The following is a 20,349-nucleotide window of genomic DNA, read 5'->3' as shown; positions in this document are numbered from 1 at the left end:
GTAGGTCAAAATGAGTACTTTCATTCACATGTGATACATGCTTAGGACTGTTTGGGTCCATTTTGTTTGCACGTTCATCTGTTCTTGTATACTTTCTATGCATCAAATCCAATAGACATTCTTGGCCACCTTTAGAAGGGTTTTATACCCTCAATTTTTACCAGAATTTGAAAAATAATGTTCCTCAAAAGTATCTAAAAGCTTAGATTTTGCAGGGTTTTTTCCTACTTTCTAATAGTAGATATTTATTTCCTGTATGATTTATTTTTATTTTTTATGGCTGTTTAATACTTTAAACTGACTTCTTTTTGTAAAGCATTTAGACTGTGATTTAGAAAAAGTTTAAGATAATTTTTATGTTATATGCCATCCTAAGTATGAATTGGCTGTGGTGTTCTTCAAATGTATGTTTTAGGCTAAATGAATAGCGCTGCAACCATAAATAAGAAGGAAATTTTTTCTCACTTAATTTTATATTACAGAAGAAGAAAAGTCAGGGATAGTCTTCTGGATTTCATAAAACCACTCCCACCAAGCAGTGTATCATGTCTTCATCTAGTGTATATATTACTGAGAAGTGGCACAGAAATAGGATTTAGATAGATCCAGTTTCCTATACATCATGATCCTCCCTCCCCCTTCTTTTTTTTTTAAGGAACTTAATGGATTCTTACTTCTATTTAAAAAAAAAAAAAAAAAGAAAGAAATGTTTTCATTATTAAGCTTGTAAAATGGAGTTTTAGTGTCTAAATTTTTTTATAGGACAGGACATGAATTTACATTCAGAATTTATATTCAGAAGAATTGAGCATGTTTAATACAATGGGACCATCTTTTTGAGAGAGAATAAAGGGCTTGTTGGCTTGTTTGTTTCTAGGTAGAACAGAATCGTATAAAACTGATAAATGATAAAGCTGTTGCTACATCACAGCTTCAGAAAAAACTTGGACAGCTTCTTTACCTAACGAATTTGGAGAAGGTATAGTTTTTTAAAATGTTATTTTCCCCATACTGTATTTCAAGAACCATGGATATTTTCTACTTAAAATATCAGTCCCGTAATGAGTAGCACAGGCATTTTGCTTCTGTGAGATGAGTTGAGACTAGTGTTGTCTATAGTAACTATACAGGCCCTCAGCTGCTACCCCTCCCTGACTGTTTACCCCACCAGCTGCCATGATCATGACCTTTGTGTCCCAGGAGCATCCTACCCCAGTTAGTCCAGCCCATCCAAAAAGTACCCTGGTGACCTGCAGAATTATGAAAAATGCATGATTATTTTAAGCCACTGTGTTGTAGGATTTGTTTTATGTGATCTGAAACAGATCAATGTTAAGATGAAATAATTTCCTCACCTCTTTTAAGTTTTGGATCTTTACAGGTACTAAGTTTAAGTACAATTCAGAGTTTTGTTTTTTTTTTTTTACTACTTAGAAGTTAAAGGGATTTTTTTTTTTTAATGTTTGAATATCTGGTGAGTAGAATTAGAAAGAAAATTTTTAGTGATCTTTTGTCCAGCTTGCTATTATGTTGTCCTTAGTTGTAAAGCCTGTCCATCATACTTTCTTAAATAGCTTAAAATTGTATAAGAAATTTAAGGAGGTACTTGAAAATCTATTTCAGTTTGATAGAATTTCAACGCTCAGAGGTCTGAAATCAGTTATAGATCTGCTTTCCAGTTACTTGCTTAGTGAGATTCAGCCAGAGATGCTGAGAAGCAACATTATGAATACAAAATTGTGCTAAGTGGCAGCCTCTTCCCTACCTGTCCTTGTCTGCACATGCATCATAAGTACATACTTGTACTGTGATATTAAGAAGCTTGTTATCTCAGAGCTCTAAAGTGTTTTTAAGTAATTTCCCCACAGCAAGATATAGAAATAGAGGGGCTCATGTAGTCAGAGCTCCCTCAGAATGATCTTGAACTCCCCAGTCACTTGCTTTTCTCTCAGAAGTGCTAGGTTACAGTCGTGTGTCACCATGCCAGTTATTAATTCATATTTCTTTACAATAAAAGTATAGTCTAAAAATCGTTTTCAGAAATTTAGCTATTTGTATTTGGCTTTAATGTTGCTTTCTATTATAATCACAAATATAATAACATACTGTAAGCTATGGTAAAAATGGTTTCCTTTCTTTAGTTGTGTCCTGAATAAATCTCAGAAATAATAGTATTAGATAATATATAAAATATTAAGTCGTCTCACTAGTTAGACAATTCAGGTTGAAATTACCAGCATATACCTGTATAAATGAATTTCAAAGCATGCATCAAGTCCTAAATATAAAAACAGAGCTAAACATGTTTTGGCATTTTTCTCTTTTCCTATAGTCTCAAGATAAAACATCAGGAGGTATTAATCCAGAGCCTTGTCCAATCTGTGCTCGACAGCTGGGAAAACAGGTAAAATTTTAATGAGCATCACATGAGTTCATAAAACACCTTACAATGTGTAAGGCTTCTCCATCTACTCAGTCTTCTGTGTCTCATGCACGAGCACTGACATACGCACTTTCTCCTAACTGTGACAGAGTAATTATTGTTCTTCTTAGAGATAGGGCCAGCACTTTGGTGACATGCTTAAGGTTACAAATACTTGAACTGTCTTTTTCCTAACCAAAAACTTAACCCTAAAACAACTTTATCTTTTTCATTAAAGTTGCATAGTTGTAAACATATTTTTAGACAAGACATTGTTTCTAAGTAACTTAATTTTTCCACATTAACATATATGATAATCAAACAGTATCACATAACACAAATTTAATGAAATGGTAGTACAGAGGCACAGTGAGGAAGCACTTAACAAAAGTAAAGAGTCAGATCACAGCTTGGGTTCAAGCTTTAGCCCCCAAAGAAGCAGAAAGGTGGAGTCGGATTAAGTCAGAAGAGTGTCTTTTTAAATCTTAGCTTTAGTGAGACTCATGCAGTTATCTCTGAAAGTTTATTTTGTCCTATTACAGTTTTGAAGTTTTCTTCATATACATTATTTTATCCAATTCTAATAATACCAAGGTTTTTTAATCAAATTGGATTACAAAAATAGTGATGAACTGTTTTTGCAAAGCTCCATGCTGGAGGGAGTCTGGGTTCTACATCCCTGCTGATACTGTTAGAGAAATTGCCATTTGTTCTCAGAGCCAGTTTAGTGAATGTCCTGTTATTTCTACTGTTCATGTGACTTAGTAATTTTTCCTGTTGTGGACCTTCTTAATCTTGTATGTCATATAAAGTATTCTACATTTCCAGTGTCATCCAAGGCCCACAGGGTACGTAGTAGTGCTGCTGGGCAAGGCAGACTTGTGTGGGACAGGTCTGAGGATTCTGGTTTCAGCCCTTGAGAGCACAGATGAAACTAGGGAGCAGTGAACCCAGATGAAACAAGATGAGCTTCTTTTTCAGGGACTATTTTACAGCCACACTGTCTACCCCAGTTTGTTCTGCTCCTAGTCTGAATTGTTTTCCAAAGAGATCCCTGGACCACTCTCAGAGTTCTTCTGGCCCTTTTAGTACCAATCCTAGAAAACCACCACAGCTGACCCCATTGCCACAGAGCAGCAAACTAAGATAAAGGGCCCACAAAAATACTTTGTGTCATTCAAAATAAATCTGAAATATTAACTCGTTTTATTTTCTGTATAAATGTATTAGCAACTGAAAATGTAAATATGTTTAAAAAACTGAGTAGCAATGAGTATATTATCTCCTAATTAATGTTCTCAGTTCAGTATCTGCTGTTAGAGTGCTAAAGGAGTAATCTGTAATGTTTTTTCTAAATCTGAAATGAGAACACTAGCTTTTTATAAAATAATGATGATTAAGGTACATGAAGCTGAAAATTATGAAAATGTATTTCTCCTAGACTAAAAATAATTTGAAAGCATAACTGCCATGAAATACTTAGGAATTGCAGTCATAGGTCATCTGCCTCTGTTCATGTGTTTATGGATAGGAAGGTCTCATTGACCTATTCTCACCAAGGCTTGTCATGTATGCTTTCTTTTCAGTGGGCAGTGCTGACCTGCGGACACTGCTTCTGTAACGAATGCACTTCTATTATAATTGAACAGTACAGTGTGGGCTCTCATCGAAGCTCCATCAAGTGTGCCATCTGCCGCCAGACCACATCACACAAAGAGGTCTCCTATGTCTTCACCTCAGAGAAAGCGAACCAAGAGGATGACATCCCTGTGAAGGTATAGTAGGAGGTCAAGAACACACAGTCAAAAGAAGGACACAGCCATTAGTATCTGACCAATAAAACATTAAAGATAAAGTTGGCACAGTGAGTGTAGAAACTACTGTTCACTGTATACACAGCTGAAGGCTTCAGCTTTATCACTGAGAGAGAGCTCAGCACTAACATGGTTAGTGTCAGTCACACCCTCAAGAGCTAAAGAACTGCACTTCACTGTCGTCACTACAGTCCGTTTCATGCTGGGAGTTTACCTCAGGGCTAGAATACTTGCTTAGCATGCTCAAGACCCTGGGTCTACTCTTTAGTTGTTGTTGTTGTTTTTAACCCAAATATATAGTTGTTTAAGGTTTTTGTTGTTGTTTTGAGCTTTTTTTTCTTAGTCCAAACTAAGAGAAAGTAGATGATTGCTGGCATTGGTTGATTGGATGACACAGGATTCTTTTAAATAATCTGGACTGACATTTCAGAATATATCTAAACTTAAGTCTATCTTCCTAACTTTCTCGTGTTTTATTCAGAATCAAAAATTACTAATTCCAGGGACAAATAGGCTCCACTGGACTTTCTGCCCATTTGTGTGCCCAAGTGTGCCCGTTTATTAAATGTAATAGGCATTGGGGCCGGCTGGACAGAATAGACAATGGTAACACTGATGCTTAAGCAAGAAATGAGCTCTTCCTAATTACTTCCTTCTTCCGGGTTCTCAACACTCTTATTTTTTTAGGACTGTGTTTTCTGAGTAGAATTGAGAGCAAAGTGAAGTTACTGACAGAGTTACGTGTTTGTTACAGAGTTCTCCCTTCTAAGAAACCCACAGTTCAATTAAAGGGTTGGTTGTTGCTTTTCCCTCTTTGATATTTGAGTAAACTTTAAAGTGTCAATCTCTTGCTCTCTGGTGTGTTCAGTTCCCAGAGTTGGAAAGAATTTCCATTCATTCTTTCTACATGTACTTACTAGACACACCGTGTGTTCCAGGAACTGTTCTAGGACTTCCAGATGCAATACATAGTCGAGATGTGGTTGGTGTTCTCATGGATTTTATGGTTTGGTGGTGGGAGTATAGAGAAGGAATTTGAGTTATAGCAAAAAGTATGGACATGAAACAATGATATATATAATATATATATATTTATATTTATATAAATACTGGAAAGTAAAAGCCAACCTAAGCTTTTCTGAGGGAATGACTATTAAGCAGACAGGATCTAAATGATGAGTGAATTGGCCAACATAGGAAGAAGATAGAACTGATCTTGTGGAGAGGATATTCCCAGACAAGAAACAAAAACAAACAAACAACAAACAAAAACCTCACAGTATGTGAGAAGGCCAGGACAGAAATGCCTCATACAGAAGTGACTGGCTGCACATCAGTAGGCAAAACTGAAAATAAAAGGGAAGGGCAGGTGGGTCAGGTGCTCATGCTTTAAATGTTTTCAAGATCTTCCTTGCTGCTGTCTAGAAAATCAGCAGGGATAGAAAAGAGTAAAAGTAGAACAAGTTTAGATGAGTGTAGAAGCCACAGCAGTTGTCTAGACACGTTAGGTTGGCGGCAGTGAAGATGAAAAGAGGTGGGTATATCTTAGTGACACAGTACACCAGAGTGTGGGTATATCTTTAGTGACACAGTACACCAGAGTGTGGGTATATCTATCTTAGTGACACTGTACACCAGAGTGTGGTATATCTTAGTGACACTGTACACCAGAGTGTGGGTATATCTTAGTGACACTGTACACCAGAGTGTGGGTATATCTTAGTGACACAGCACACCAGAGTGTGGGTATATCTTTAGTGACACTGTACACCAGAGTGTGGGTATATCTTAGTGACACTGTACACCAGAGTGTGGGTATATCTATCTTAGTGACACTGTACACCAGAGTGTGGGTATATCTTAGTGACACAGCACACCAGAGTGTGGGTATATCTTAGTGACACTGTACACCAGAGTGTGGGTATATCTTAGTGACACTGTACACCAGAGTGTGGGTATGATCTTAGTGACACAGCACCCAGAGTGTGGGTATATCTTATGACACTGACACCAGAGTGTGGGTATATCTTAGTGACACAGTACACCAGAGTGTGGGTATATCTTAGTGACACAGTACACCAGAGTGTGGGTATATCTATCTTAGTGACACTGTACACCAGAGTGTGGGTATATCTTAGTGACACTGTACACCAGAGTGTGGGTATATCTTAGTGACACAGTACACCAGAGTGTGGGTATATCTTAGTGACACTGTACACCAGAGTGTGGGTATATCTTAGTGACACTGTACACCAGAGTGTGGGTATATCTATCTTAGTGACACTGTACACCAGAGTGTGGGTATATCTTAGTGACACAGCACACCAGAGTGTGGGTATATCTATCTTAGTGACACAGCACACCAGAGTGTGGGTATATCTTAGTGACACTGTACACCAGAGTGTGGGTATATCTTAGTGACACGTAACCAGGGTGGGTATATCTTAGGACACTGTACACCAGAGTGTGGGTATATCTATCTTAGTGACACTGTACACCAGAGTGTGGGTATATCTATCTTAGTGACACTGTACACCAGAGTGTGGGTATATCTTAGTGACACTGTACACCAGAGTGTGGGTATATCTTAGTGACACTGTACACCAGAGTGTGGGTATATCTTAGTGACACAGCACACCAGAGTGTGGGGTATATCTTTAGTGACACTGTACACCAGAGTGTGGGTATATCTTAGTGACACTGTACACCAGAGTGTGGGTATATCTATCTTAGTGACACAGCACACCAGAGTGTGGGTATATCTTTAGTGACACTGTACACCAGAGTGTGGGTATATCTTTAGTGACACTGTACACCAGAGTGTGGGTATATCTTAGTGACACAGCACACCAGAGTGTGGGTATATCTTTAGTGACACTGTACACCAGAGTGTGGGTATATCTTAGTGACACTGTACACCAGAGTGTGGGTATATCTTAGTGACACTGTACACCAGAGTGTGGGTATATCTTAGTGACACTGTACACCAGAGTGTGGGTATATCTATCTTAGTGACACAGTACACCAGAGTGTGGGTATATCTATCTTAGTGACACAGTACACCAGAGTGTGGGTATATCTTAGTGACACTGTACACCAGAGTGTGGGTATATCTTAGTGACACTGTACACCAGAGTGTGGGTATATCTTAGTGACACAGCACACCAGAGTGTGGGTATATCTTTAGTGACACAGTACACCAGAGTGTGGGTATATCTTAGTGACACTGTACACCAGAGTGTGGGTATATCTTAGTGACACTGTACACCAGAGTGTGGGTATATCTTAGTGACACTGTACACCAGAGTGTGGGTATATCTTAGTGACACTGTACACCAGAGTGTGGGTATATCTTAGTGACACTGTACACCAGAGTGTGGGTATATCTTAGTGACACTGTACACCAGAGTGTGGGTATATCTTAGTGACACTGTACACCAGAGTGTGGGTATATCTTAGTGACACAGTACACCAGAGTGTGGGTATATCTATCTTAGTGACACAGTACACCAGAGTGTGGGTATATCTTAGTGACACTGTACACCAGAGTGTGGGTATATCTATCTTAGTGACACTGTACACCAGAGTGTGGGTATATCTTAGTGACACTGTACACCAGAGTGTGGGTATATCTTAGTGACACAGCACACCAGAGTGTGGGTATATCTTAGTGACACTGTACACCAGAGTGTGGGTATATCTTAGTGACACAGCACACCAGAGTGTGGGTATATCTTAGTGACACAGTACACCAGAGTGTGGGTATATCTTAGTGACACTGTACACCAGAGTGTGGGTATATCTTAGTGACACAGTACACCAGAGTGTGGGTATATCTTAGTGACACAGCACACCAGAGTGTGGGTATATCTATCTTAGTGACACTGTACACCAGAGTGTGGGTATATCTTTAGTGACACAGTACACCAGAGTGTGGCAGGCACAGGATGTGAGGACTCCTGGGTTCTGATGTGGAAAATCAAGTGGTTATCATTGCTGCTACAGAAGAGAAGTTTGAAAGGGTACATTTAAATAACCTTGTTTGCTTTTAATATGGAGCTAGAGGTATAAGATACAGTTGGTAGTATAAACGGTCTTAAAAGTTGAATAAGACAACCTAAGGAAGAAATAGAGAGGTTACCTTTAGGTCAAGCTCTATGTCCATAACTTTTATGTTGACAAAAGGGGCTGGAAAGGGAGACTGAGAAGGGACTAAAGACACGGCAGTTTGGGAGAGCACACTGTCACCAGATGCCACCTGTACAGTTCTTCAGCAAGCTTCCTGGGTATGTCCAGTGATGTAAACTAACTTGTATGATATGAATTCATGTGGCTACAGGAGATGATCAGAAGGGGCTGCTTCAGTGCATTAAATGTGAAGGAAAACACAAACAAAAAAAAAAGTGTAGGAAATCAAGGTGTGTACAGGAAATGAAGAGTGGAAATGACTAAGTGTTGGTAAAGCCAGAGAGAAGTATAGGAAGTCAGTTCTCTGTTGTTTAGTTGTATTTGAGATAAAAGATTCTTACGTATATTTAGGCTCCAATAAAAGGATAGACAGAAGTCAATGAGACAGCTTAGCAGGTAAAGGCACTCGCTGCCAAAGGCCTGACAACCTCAGTTCTGTCCTGAGACTCCACACATGGTAGAAGGAAAGAACAGATGCCCCCACGTTGTCCTCTGAACACATGCCCACTGTGGCATGCATATGTGCATGTACACACTCACAAAAATAATAGGTTAATGTTACAGTTATTTTTACAAAACAGTGTTTCTCAGTTTTCCTCTTAACTCAGCTATCACACAAATAACTGAGGCTCTATTATATTATTTTAACAAGCTTCACAGTACAGTCCTGAGCCATATTAACTTCATTCTTAACCCTTTAAGTTTATCTGGTTTCCGCCCAGAGTACATCCCAGAAATAGTTACACTTTGTGGCTTTCCCCTCTGAGTTCTCTCCTCTCTCTTCGTGTCTCTTGGACCTTCCTTTCCCATGGCTGAATCCACTACATTCTCTTCTAACTCCTCTTCCCCTGGCAGGCAGGAAGTCCAGCCCTATTCTTGTCCCTACTCAGTGACTGACTATAAGCTCTTTATTGACATATCAGGGGACAATTGGGGAGCAGTGTTTACACAACATGAGATGGGAGATTCTCAGAACAAGAATCACAACCAGGTAAAGTGATACAGAAATCAGCATTTGAATTACACAATGACCTCATGCCTACGGGTATACTAAAGATACAGGAAAGAAATCTAAGAAAAGATAGAGTATTAGTTTATAAAAAGTATAGATTTCATTGAATTCAAATAGTTACAGGTTGGGCTCTTAAGCAAACAAACTGTTAAGGGTATGAGTGTCTTTATCTGGACTGGGATAGTATAAGTGAGGTAAAGGAAATAATGCTCAAAGAGGTAAGACTTGAATGTCTATATACACAGCATATGTCTAGATCTTAGGTATATCACGATTGTAAATTAGGTACCCAAGTGTTTAACAAATGAAAGATGGTGTTTAGTAAATGGTAGCAAAAAACTGAGGATTGTAAGAATGCAAATTTATTTGTGTTAGGAGCCAAAGAAAGTAATGCTGATGCTCAAATCAGAACACTAAGGAAAGTACGCATTTTCTATTTAAAAGGGCTCCCAAGAAAGTAGTATGTTCGGATAGCTAAGCTCTAATGACGGTGAAAAAGAACAATGTTTCCACAAGTTTGAAAAGTAGTATAGCTACGTATGTGTGTGTGTGGTGACGATGGTGATGGTCATGATGGGTTTGAAGCACTTGTTCTGCCAGGAAAACATCCAAGAGTGTAAGGGAGTAAGTAGAAATACACAGGTATGAATTGCAACGCAGTTTGGGAAGGACAAGTGAGGAGAGGGATTATCTACTCTGTTTCTGAATTCCTTGGATAAATGTGTTTTTAAAGCATAGTCAAGTTGTGAAGTACAGTAGGTAACTGGAGCAACCCAGTGGCTAGCCCTGGGTTTGTTGGTCACTCCTCTACTCACCACTACTAGACCTTTTGTCCTTCCCAGTCCCCTCCTACTTTGTCCACATTCCTGTATTTCTCTCCCTTTTCTTCTAAAGATGCATTCTTTTTTCTTTTTCTCCGTCAGCTGCAAGTATGCCAACAGCCACAAATGGCATTGGTGGGTAAGAGGAGGCCTCTCACCCTTATACAGAGAGAATATTAATCACAGCACCACGAACCAACATGAGGCAGAACTGCTGCCATGCTTTGTGCAGGGAGGTTTAGGAAGAGGTTGGTTTAGCTGCCAGTAAACTGCACAGCTGTGGCACTGAGTCATTGAGCCCATCAGACCCAAACACCTGTTCATGGATGGCAACTTTCCTACACCCAGGACAGTTATGTTATGTCTGCTGCCTTGTTGGGAAAGAGATGTCAGTGTTGAAATACTAAGTACTCCTGCAGCTGCTTATCTTTCATTGACATCAGTAAAAACTAAAAGACTGGAGACTAAAGATAGTTTCCTCCTACCATGGACACAGATATGCTTACATTTCTTTTTTACTAAATATGAATAAATATTTTACATATTACATAAAGCAGTCTCATCTCTGTTCTACTTTCTGACTTTAATTCTTAACACATTTGTGTTTGCTTTTCTCTGCTTTTTTTTTTTTTTTTTTGGTCATCATTTGTGTCTGCCACTTCTGCCTTTTGTTACCTGTCACCTCTTTTGACTCTATTATATTTATACTCCTTCTGTCACTCTTTTAGGCATCTGCTTAATATGTTTTCAGAGTCTTCCCTACTCCTCTGCTTTGGTTCATACCACTTCTAAACCTGAAGGTTCTTGTCTTTTATATTTTTAAATTTTGGTACTTAGTAAACATTATAAATAGGTAAGTTTCTATAGCCTTAAGGTTTTTATTTCACTTTTATGTACTAATTGCAAGACTTTTATACATAGCCAATGTATGACAGCATACATAATGCTTAATCATATAACTTGAGTTCATATTTAGAGAATACAAAAAATGGTAATAGTCTTTCGGGGTTTTTGTTGTTGTTTGTTTGTTTGTTTCGAGACAGAGTTTCTCTGTGTAGCCTCGGCTGTCCTAGACTTGCTTTGTAGACCAGGCTGGCCTCGAACTCAGTGATCTATCTGCCTCTGCCTCCCGAGTACTGGAATTAAAGGCGTGCACCACCACGCCCTGCTTAGTCTTTGGTTTTTGTTTCTAATGATTTTTTTTTTTTTTTTTTGAATTGGAGATTTCACAGTGTAAGACATCTTGTGGAGTAAGCATAGAAATAAGATATTAGGATCACCAGTTCCCTTTGATGTACGCACTTAAATAAAAACGGTATCATCTATAGCAACACTGACAGTATTCCTAAGTGACCTTGGAACCTACTGGGCATTTCACAAAGTAAACAAAATTCCCCTGGCAAGTTCTGACAACTGCAAGGCATTTTGGATGTGGTGAAGCAGGCCTCCTGGCAGAGCATAGCACCACATGGCTTGTTCCCCATGTCCTGTGTTTGGTGAGGTTTCATACAACAAAGTACTTTTGCTGATGTAAAGCCAGCTCTGATACTGACCAAGATTCTTAGTTCATAAGTTTCTATTCAGTACAAAATATTATACATAGATTTATCCACAGCTAAACAGTACCTTCTCAGCTACCATACACATGCACTACTATTTCATCATTTTTCATTCTGAATATCTTATAATCAGCCAGTGTGCTTTTAGAAATACTTTTTAGGCACTGTCCTAATGAGGATGGACTCCTTGCAGATAAGATATAATCCAGGAGCTTTGGTTTTAATAAAGTATATCTATTAAGCTTAGAGATGTTTTATGAAACGTTATAGAAAATACTGCATTTATATTCTAATTGCAAGATAATCATTACAACAATAAGATATGTAGATTCTGGGTATAGCATCCTTTCTTTTTTTCAGTTATCAAAAGTTGGCTTGTTCATTCTTTCCTACATGTAATTAAACGTCTGAGTAGAAAAAAAATAATTATAAAATTGTGACTTAGTTTAAAATAAGTGTGCATTAACTTGTTAAATAAAATCTACATATAATTGTATTTAAATGTGTATATCTAAATATGCCTATATGAGCTATGAAATATATTACAAATCAGTGGTAACTAATAAATTGAAAATAATATTGTTGTTTTTGTTAAGATGAACATATATAGATATAATTCTAATTGTCAAAAGGCAAAAGAAAGTTTCTGTTCAATGGCACAGTTAACAGTTGTAGTTCTGAATAGTCATTCTGTAGTTCTGTTAGTCAGCTATGCTGAAAGTCGGCCATGCCATAAAATAAACAGAACACACAATAGAGACTTTGAAGACATAAAGTATAAACTAACTTTATTTAATTATCTCTTTGAAAAACATTTTTGGATCATTAGCACATTTAGAATGTAATGGGACACTGATCATGAGTTGAGTCATACAATTCTTTATTGTATCCTAAATATCTAGCATGACACCTGGCATGCAGTAGGCACTCAGTAAGATCTACATAGATGTTATAAAATCCATATATGAAATTTAACCTTTTTTACAGATAACAACTTATGTCTGAAATAATTGCAATTTGTTTTTTTGTTTGTTTGTTTTTAAACTGGATAATAGGGGCTGGAGAGATGGCTCTTCCAAAGGTCCCGAGTTTAATTTCCAGCAACCACATGGTAGCTCACAACCATCTATAATGTGATCTGATATGGCATGCAGGTAGAACACTGTATATATAATAAAAATAAATGAATCTTCAAAAAAAAAAACTGGATGATGATTTTGAGGCCTAATATGTATATAAGATTACCCAGAGCCTGGAGAGAGTTTCCACGGTGCTGTGTAAAGGAGCATGTAATGGGTGAAGAAGCCAGCACTTGTTCCTGGCTTACACTAGGAAAGTATTCCTGCTTGGTGAGGTCAGTCAGACAAGCTTCACAACTACACTGGGCTGTGTGTGTCGCAGCAGCTTGGGGTTTTACCTTCGTGAAGGGGTGCAAACGGAAACAGCATGACAGCTTGGCAGCAGGAAAGAGGTAGCCTTATTCCACATGGAAAAGTACAGAGTAAAAGTCAGAAAATAATGAAATAGGAACAGACTTTCTACTGAATAATCACAGAAGCCTTTGAACATTGCTGTATAAGTTACAAACCTTTAAGGAAACCTATAGAAAAATCTATTACTACCCAGTACCATCCCTGTTATTCATACTACTGACTAGAGAGCAGAGGAGACTAAGATGTGTGAGTATGTCACTGTTGAAATTACATTTCTCAGAAGAAAATTTCAAAACTAGTCTTTTTTTTTTTTTAATGTGCCTTTTGTCTTTTAATTTCCTTTCTGGTTTAATATCTCCCCCTCCCCATCTGCATTCAGTTACCCAGAAAGGCCAGGACTGGGCACTTAAACAAGAGCCCTCAAAAAGCCAAGACCAGCCAGCCCAAGATTAGCAGGCTCTCTCCAACAGGCCCCACGGTCTGGATGCTAGTGTCGCCACTCAGGGCCTGGTAGTAAAAACTGGTGCAGAATAAGGTGGTTCCAGAAGCTAGCACTAACTCTGCACAGAGGGGCCTTCTGTAGTGGGGTACCCCTTACAAGGCAGGCTGTGCAAAAAGTGGTGTTTGTTGGCTTTGTCAAAGCTCCTTCCCATAGGCATCTGGAAATTGGGTGCTGTGTGCCCTGTAGGAGGCCAAATCCAAGGCCCCAGCTCCAGACAAGGCACCTAGACAGCAGAAAGCAGCCCCTACCCGGGCCATGGCTGTGGGTGGTCACACGCAGAACCAACAACAAAACTGTAGTCTTTATGGCCTTTAATTCTCATAGTATGTTTATAAATTTTCAAAAATTACTCCAAATAATAACTATAAGAATAAAATGCTACTGTGCTGTTTCGGATGTGAACATCTCACATCTGGCAAAGATGAACTTACCTTCTGTGGCAGATGCAGATTGGATAGCTGTGGGCAGTAAGAAGTACTGTCAGTTTGATGGCAGGGGACAGTGATATGATCCAGAGGCAGCTCACTGTGCTAAATGAACACCTGATTGTATCACTGGAGTAATACATTAAAAGTCCTAGAATTATATCTCTCGCTTTCTTCCCCAAAAATCCAATTTATAGTTGATAAAAATTGGAAGAAATGGTTCTTACATGCTTAGTAGAAATAGTTAATAAAGGAAAAATAAGTAACTTCAAAATGCCATACAGTGAAAACTGATGTTTTCCTCCATTCTCAATTTGCTCTATTACTGTGAATAGTTTATGATTTTAGGGCAGGGATAGCCTATATGGTTGTCAATACATAAAATGTTTCCTTGAGTACTAGCAATGTCAGAATCTGCTGAATCTTCCTTTTAAAATCTGAAGAAAATCCTTCCCCCTTCTTTAGTATGTTTAATTTTTATTGTATAACTTTATATCATAATACATGATAGCCATATTTTATTATGTAATTATAGACAACATCTATATTTGGGGGAGAACCAGGATCATACATAGTATTATAATGTAATTTTTTTTTTAGCCATAAAATCAAGTACAAAGAATAAAGTTACAGAGCAAAGGCTGTCTTCCTAGTTGTCTGTCCTAAGCTTAGCCTTCAAATAAGTCTTTCAATATATTTAGTATATAATGAGATTCGTTATGATTTTTTTCATAGGAATGTATAATGTATTTGATCGTGTTCAACCCTAGTTCCCTCCTGTCCCCTTCCCATTCCTACTCATTGCCTTCCAATGAATTTTCTAAGCACCCAAATATAGTTTTTTCTAATATTTTTTCCTTTAAAAATTATATATTCACTTTATATCCTGATTTCAGTCTCCCCTTTCTTCCCAGTCCCACCCCCTCACACATCCCTACACCCGTTCTTCCCTCTCCTTCTCTTCAGGGTAGTGGAGGTCCCTCGTGGGTGCCAACCCACGCTGGCTCATTATCCTCTCCCACTGAGGCCAGACAAGGCAGCCCAGTTAGGGGAATGGGATCCAAAGGAAGGTATCAGAGTCAGAGACAGCCATGCTCTAGTTGTTGGGGGACCCATATGAAGGCCAAGCTGCACATATGTTACACATGTGAAGGGGACCTAAGTTAAAGAGGAAACATCTAAATCTTTCTTTTTTCCTAAGGCAACTTTACTTAGTATTTACTTATCCATGAAATCCTCATTAAATATTTTCATTCTCTGTGTTAGCTTCAAGAAAATTTGCAAAAAACAAAACAAAACAAAAACAAAAAAATAAACTCCCAAACTTTTAGAATTCTCGGCTTTTCATCATGAATTCATTTTTCCTTTATTCTAAAGTGATAAGTAATATCTCTCCTATGATAGAATGTGACTGGATTTGTTTCATGTCTACTACACTGCATTTGTTTCTCATACACAGAATATATATTGTGTATAACAAATATAAATATCTAAAAACAAATGTTCTTCTGTTTGTTAGCAATTAGACCTTGTTGGGTTTTCTGGTATTCTTCAGGACTTTTAACCTATAAGTCTACAAGTGTAGCTAGCAGAGCCATTGGAATTCCCAGGAAAAAAGAATGAATAGAACACCAACACTATAATGGGATTTTTAAGACCCACCAGTGGATTAAATAAAGCACAGAGACTTATTAATATTTAAAAGATTAGGCCTATAGCTGGGTGGACTCTCAGCTAGCTCATTTAACTTATCTCGATTCTTCTAGCCCATGACCTGCCATGTGGCTAGCTCTTTACCTCTGCTCAGCCCTGATATAATACTTCTGTTCTTCCTGTGGCCCTGCCTCTGATCTCCTATCCTTCCTTTCTCTGCCCAGAAGATTTGATCTGCCTTTCCCTTCTGCCCAACCATTGGTCATCTGCTCCTTACTAAAGCTACTCAGATAAAATTCTAGATTGCCTTAGGTAGGTGGGGGGAAGGCACAACCATTTATAAACTATGAGACCTGTGATCAGTCATAGCTCTCTCCAGGTACAGAATTAACAATTGAATATACCATGACACGACACACCTTCATATAGTACACGTCAGCAGGACAGTCTGTCGGTGTCTGTGTCTCTCTCTGTCTCTGTCTCTCTTTATGTCTCTCTTTGACTCTTTTTCCCTCTCTCCCTCCCCATCCTTCCACTCCATACCTACACCACCACCACTCACCACCCACCCACCCCACCCACTGTGTTGCAAACAGAAATAGGCTAGGTACAGTAAGACATACAAAGCACTGAGCTCCCTGTTTAGCATCATGGATTGCCATGTGTTACTTACAACTATGAGGCCCTACATTATTTACTTTTATTAGAAGGTACTAAAATACAGAAAAATGATACTTTTCTACTAGAATAATTTTATTGATTCAAATCAAGTCAAATAACTTACTGCTACTGCAGTAGGGAAATCTTGATTTTTCCTAAGACCTTGACTCTCTTAATAAGGGATCTGAGCAAATAGGAACAGATGTGAAGGAAACAGCGTTAAGGCAACTATGATGTCTTTCCATCCATGCATAAAGGTTGTTTATTATCTTTGTACAGAACCACCTTAACACAGAATTTCAGTAACATGGCACTTTTGTTCTAGGTGGGTAAGGATAGCCAAACTTGTAAGCCAGGGACTCCATGATTGCTTTATTATTAGCCCACCAAACATATGGCAAGAAATACTGTTCTTTTCATCATTTCAGCAGTAACAAAATGCAACTCAGAATTTAAATTCTTAAGAGTTTTGCAGAAAGAACATATGACTATTCTATTCTAATCTGATTAAAATAAGTTAGTCACACCTATTAGAGTAAGAATCTGGCTGGCCATTTCTGATTTTGAGTTATTATTCTACATGAGATCTAGGCCAGATTTCGTAAGAAATACCCTGTTTGCCTTTGGTGCTGATATAGTTCTGCCTAATTTTTTTTTTTTTTTTTTTTTTTTTTTTTTTTTGACACAGGGTTTCTCTGTGTAGCCTTAGCTGTCCTAGCTTCCTAATTTTTTAAATAATCAATTTTTCACTTTACATCCTGGTAGGAAGTTCCCCTCCCTCCTCTCCCAGTCTCTCTCTCTGATAGCCTCTTTGTGCCCCACTCTCTTTCTTCTCAGAGAAGGGAAGACTTCCTCTGGGTCTCAACCCACCTTGGCATAGCAAAATAGGACTGGGCACATCTTCTTGTATTGAGGCCAGACAAGGCAGTCCATTTAAGGGAAAGGGATGCAAAGGCAGGCAACAGTCAGAGACAGCCTATACTCCTGCTGTTAGAGGACCCACAGGAGGACCAAGCTATAGATCTGTTACATATGTGTGGGGGCCTAGGTTTGTCCCATGGATACTCTCTGGTTGGTGAGCTCCTATAGGTCCAGATTAGTTGATTTAGTAGGTTTTCTTGTGGTGTGCTTAACCTCTCTGGCTCTTTCAATCGTTCCTCCCCTTCTTCCATAAGATTCCTGGAGCTCTGCCTAATGTTTGGCTGTGGGCCTTTGCATCTGTGCTGGGTGAAGCCACTCAGATGAAAGTTATGCTAGCCTCCTGTCTGCAAGTAATGCAGAATATTATTATTAGTGTTAGTGGTGAGGCCTCTCACATAGCATGCAACTCATGTTGGACCAGTCACTGGCTTGGTCAAAGACAAAGACTTTGTGTGTGGATTGGTGTCCCCTCACTCCACTGGAAGTCCCACCTGGCTACAAATAATGACCACTGCTCGCTCCATACCCCCTCGCTGCTAGGAGTCTCAGATAGGATCCCCACCATAGACTCCTAGGAGCCTCCCCATCTCAGAGATACCCCTTGACACACACTAATTTCAGTTCTTTCCTAGCCTTCTCCCCTTCCCCACACCTGATCCCCACCCCTGTTCGCCTCCTCACCCCCTCTTTTACCCAGTTCCCTTTCTCCATCTTCAGATAACTACTTTATTTTCTCTTCTGAGTGATATTTAAGCATCCTCTCCTTGTGCTGTCCTTGTTACTTAGCTTTATTGGGTCTGTGGATTTTAGGGTGGCTATCCTGTACTTTATAACTAATATGTACTTTATAACTGAGTACATACCACGCGTGTCTTTCTGGGTCTGAGTTACCCCACTGAGTGATATTTTCTACTTCCATCCATTTGCATGCATATTTCATGATGTCCTCCTTGTTTTTAATACGTGAGTAATATTCCATTGTGTAACTGTGCCACATTATCTTTATCCCTTCTTCGGTTGAGGGACATCTAGGTTGTTTCCAGTTTCTGGCTATTGGGAATAAAGCTATTGTGAACATAGCTGAGCAAATGTCCTTCTTGTGTGGTGGAGCATCTTTTGGGTATATGTCTAAGAGTGGTATAGCCGGGTCTTTACGTAGTGCTATTCCCAATTTTCTGAGATTGATTTCCAAAATGGTTGTACAAGTTTGCACTCCCACCAACAATGGAGGAATGTTGTCTTTTTTCCCATCCTTGCCAGCATTTGCGGTGACTTGAGTTTTTGATCTTAGCCATTCTGATGGTGTAAGATGGAATCTCAGAGTCATTTTGACTTGGATTTCCTTGATGACTAATGGTATTGACATTTCTTTAAGTGCTTCTCCACCAGTAGAGAGTCCTCTGTTGAGAATTCTGTATAGCTCTTTACCTCATTTTTTAATTGGGTTATTTGGTTTGATGTTTAATTTCTTGAGTTCTTTATATATCTTAGATGTTAGCCCTCTGTTGGATGTAGGGCTGTTGAAGATCTTTTCTCATTCTGTAGGCTGCAGATTTGTCCTGTTGACTGTGTCCTTTGCCTTGCAGAATCTTCTCAGTTTCCTGAGGTCAAGTTTAATAATGGCTGGTCTTAGAGCCTGAGCTATTGGTGTTCTATTCAGGAAGTTGTCTCCTGTACCAATGCATTCAAAGCTCTTACCAACTTTGTCTTCTATTAGATTTAATGTATCCAATTTTATGTTGAAATCTTTGTTCCACTTGGACTTGAGTGTTGTGCAGGGTGATAAGATCTATTTGCATTCTTCTACATGCAGACATCCAGTTAGACTTGCATGATTTGTTGAAGATGCTTTGTTTTATCCATTATATGGTTTTGGTTTCCTTGTCGAAAATCAAATGTCCATAGGTGTGTGAGTTTATTTCTGGGTCTTTGATTCAATTTCATTATTTGTCTATCTATTTTATGCCAATAGCATGCAGTTTTTATAACTATTGTTCTTTATTACAGCTTGAAATCAGGGTAGTGATACCTCCACAAATTCTTTTATTGCACAGGACTGTTTTAGCTATCCTAGGTTTTGTTTTCCATATGAAGTTGAGAATTGTTCTTTCAGGGTCTGTAAAGAATTGTGTTGGAATTTTGATGGGGATTGCATTGAATCTGTAGATTGTTTTTGATAAGATGTCCATTTTTATTGTTAATTCTATTGATCCATGAGCATGCGAAATCTTTCCACATTTGATATCTTCAATTTCTTTTCAGGTACTTGAAGTTCTTGCCATACAGTTCATTCACTTGCTTGGACATTGTTATAAAAAGATACTTTATATTTGTGACTGTTTTGAAGGGTGTAGTTTCTCTAATTTCTTTCTCTCTTTGTTTATCATTTGTTTACGGAAGGGTTACTGATGTTTTTGAGTTAATTTTGTATAGAGCCACTTTGCTGAAGGTGTTTATCAGCTGTAAAAGTTCTCTGGTGGAATTTGGGGGCGGTCATCTGTGAACAGTGATACTTTGGCTTCTTTGTTTTCAATTTGTATCCCCTTATCTCCTTTAGCTGTCTTACTGTTATCACTAGAACTTTAATTACTGTGTTGAGGAGATGTAGAGAGAGTGGGCAACCTTGTTTTGCCCCTGGTTTTAGAGGACTTGCTTTGAGTTTCTCTCCATTTAAGTTAATGTTGGCTATAGGCTTGCTGTTTATTGCCTTTATCATGTTTAAGTATGCAACTTGTATCCCTGATCTCTCCAAGACTTTTAACAAGAGAGGGGGCTTACCTGGTGACCTCTGATGGCCACAGGCCTCTGGGAATGCAAGTAGGGCTATGGTCTAGGAAATGGAGTGCACAGGGGACAGCCTGTAGCTTATGGCTGCTGAGCTTGCCCAGGAGGACCCAGCAGGCAGGGGGCTGGTGTGTAGTGGTCTCAACCTGTCTCTC

The 20,349-nt window shown here is 38.7% G+C and overlaps 1 protein-coding gene and 1 pseudogene across 1 annotated transcript in view; one reads left to right on the top strand and one right to left on the bottom strand.

Moving 5' to 3' along the window:
* Shprh (SNF2 histone linker PHD RING helicase) overlaps positions 1-20,349 on the top strand; it is a 73,505-nt gene that overhangs the window by 41,295 nt on the left and 11,861 nt on the right. Inside the window, exons 23-25 of the mRNA XM_051164539.1 lie at positions 878-979; positions 2,333-2,404; positions 4,009-4,197. Coding sequence (XP_051020496.1) covers positions 878-979; positions 2,333-2,404; positions 4,009-4,197 — 363 coding nt within the window. The remainder of the gene's footprint in view (positions 1-877; positions 980-2,332; positions 2,405-4,008; positions 4,198-20,349) is intronic.
* LOC127205302 (transmembrane protein 256-like) lies at positions 13,624-14,072 on the bottom strand (annotated as a pseudogene).

The sequence above is a fragment of the Acomys russatus genome, chromosome 21 (assembly GCF_903995435.1).
Source record: "Acomys russatus chromosome 21, mAcoRus1.1, whole genome shotgun sequence".
Lineage (NCBI taxonomy): Eukaryota > Metazoa > Chordata > Mammalia > Rodentia > Muridae > Acomys > Acomys russatus.
Note: the sequence above shows the minus strand (reverse complement) of the source record. Positions and strands in the feature narration are given on the sequence as shown.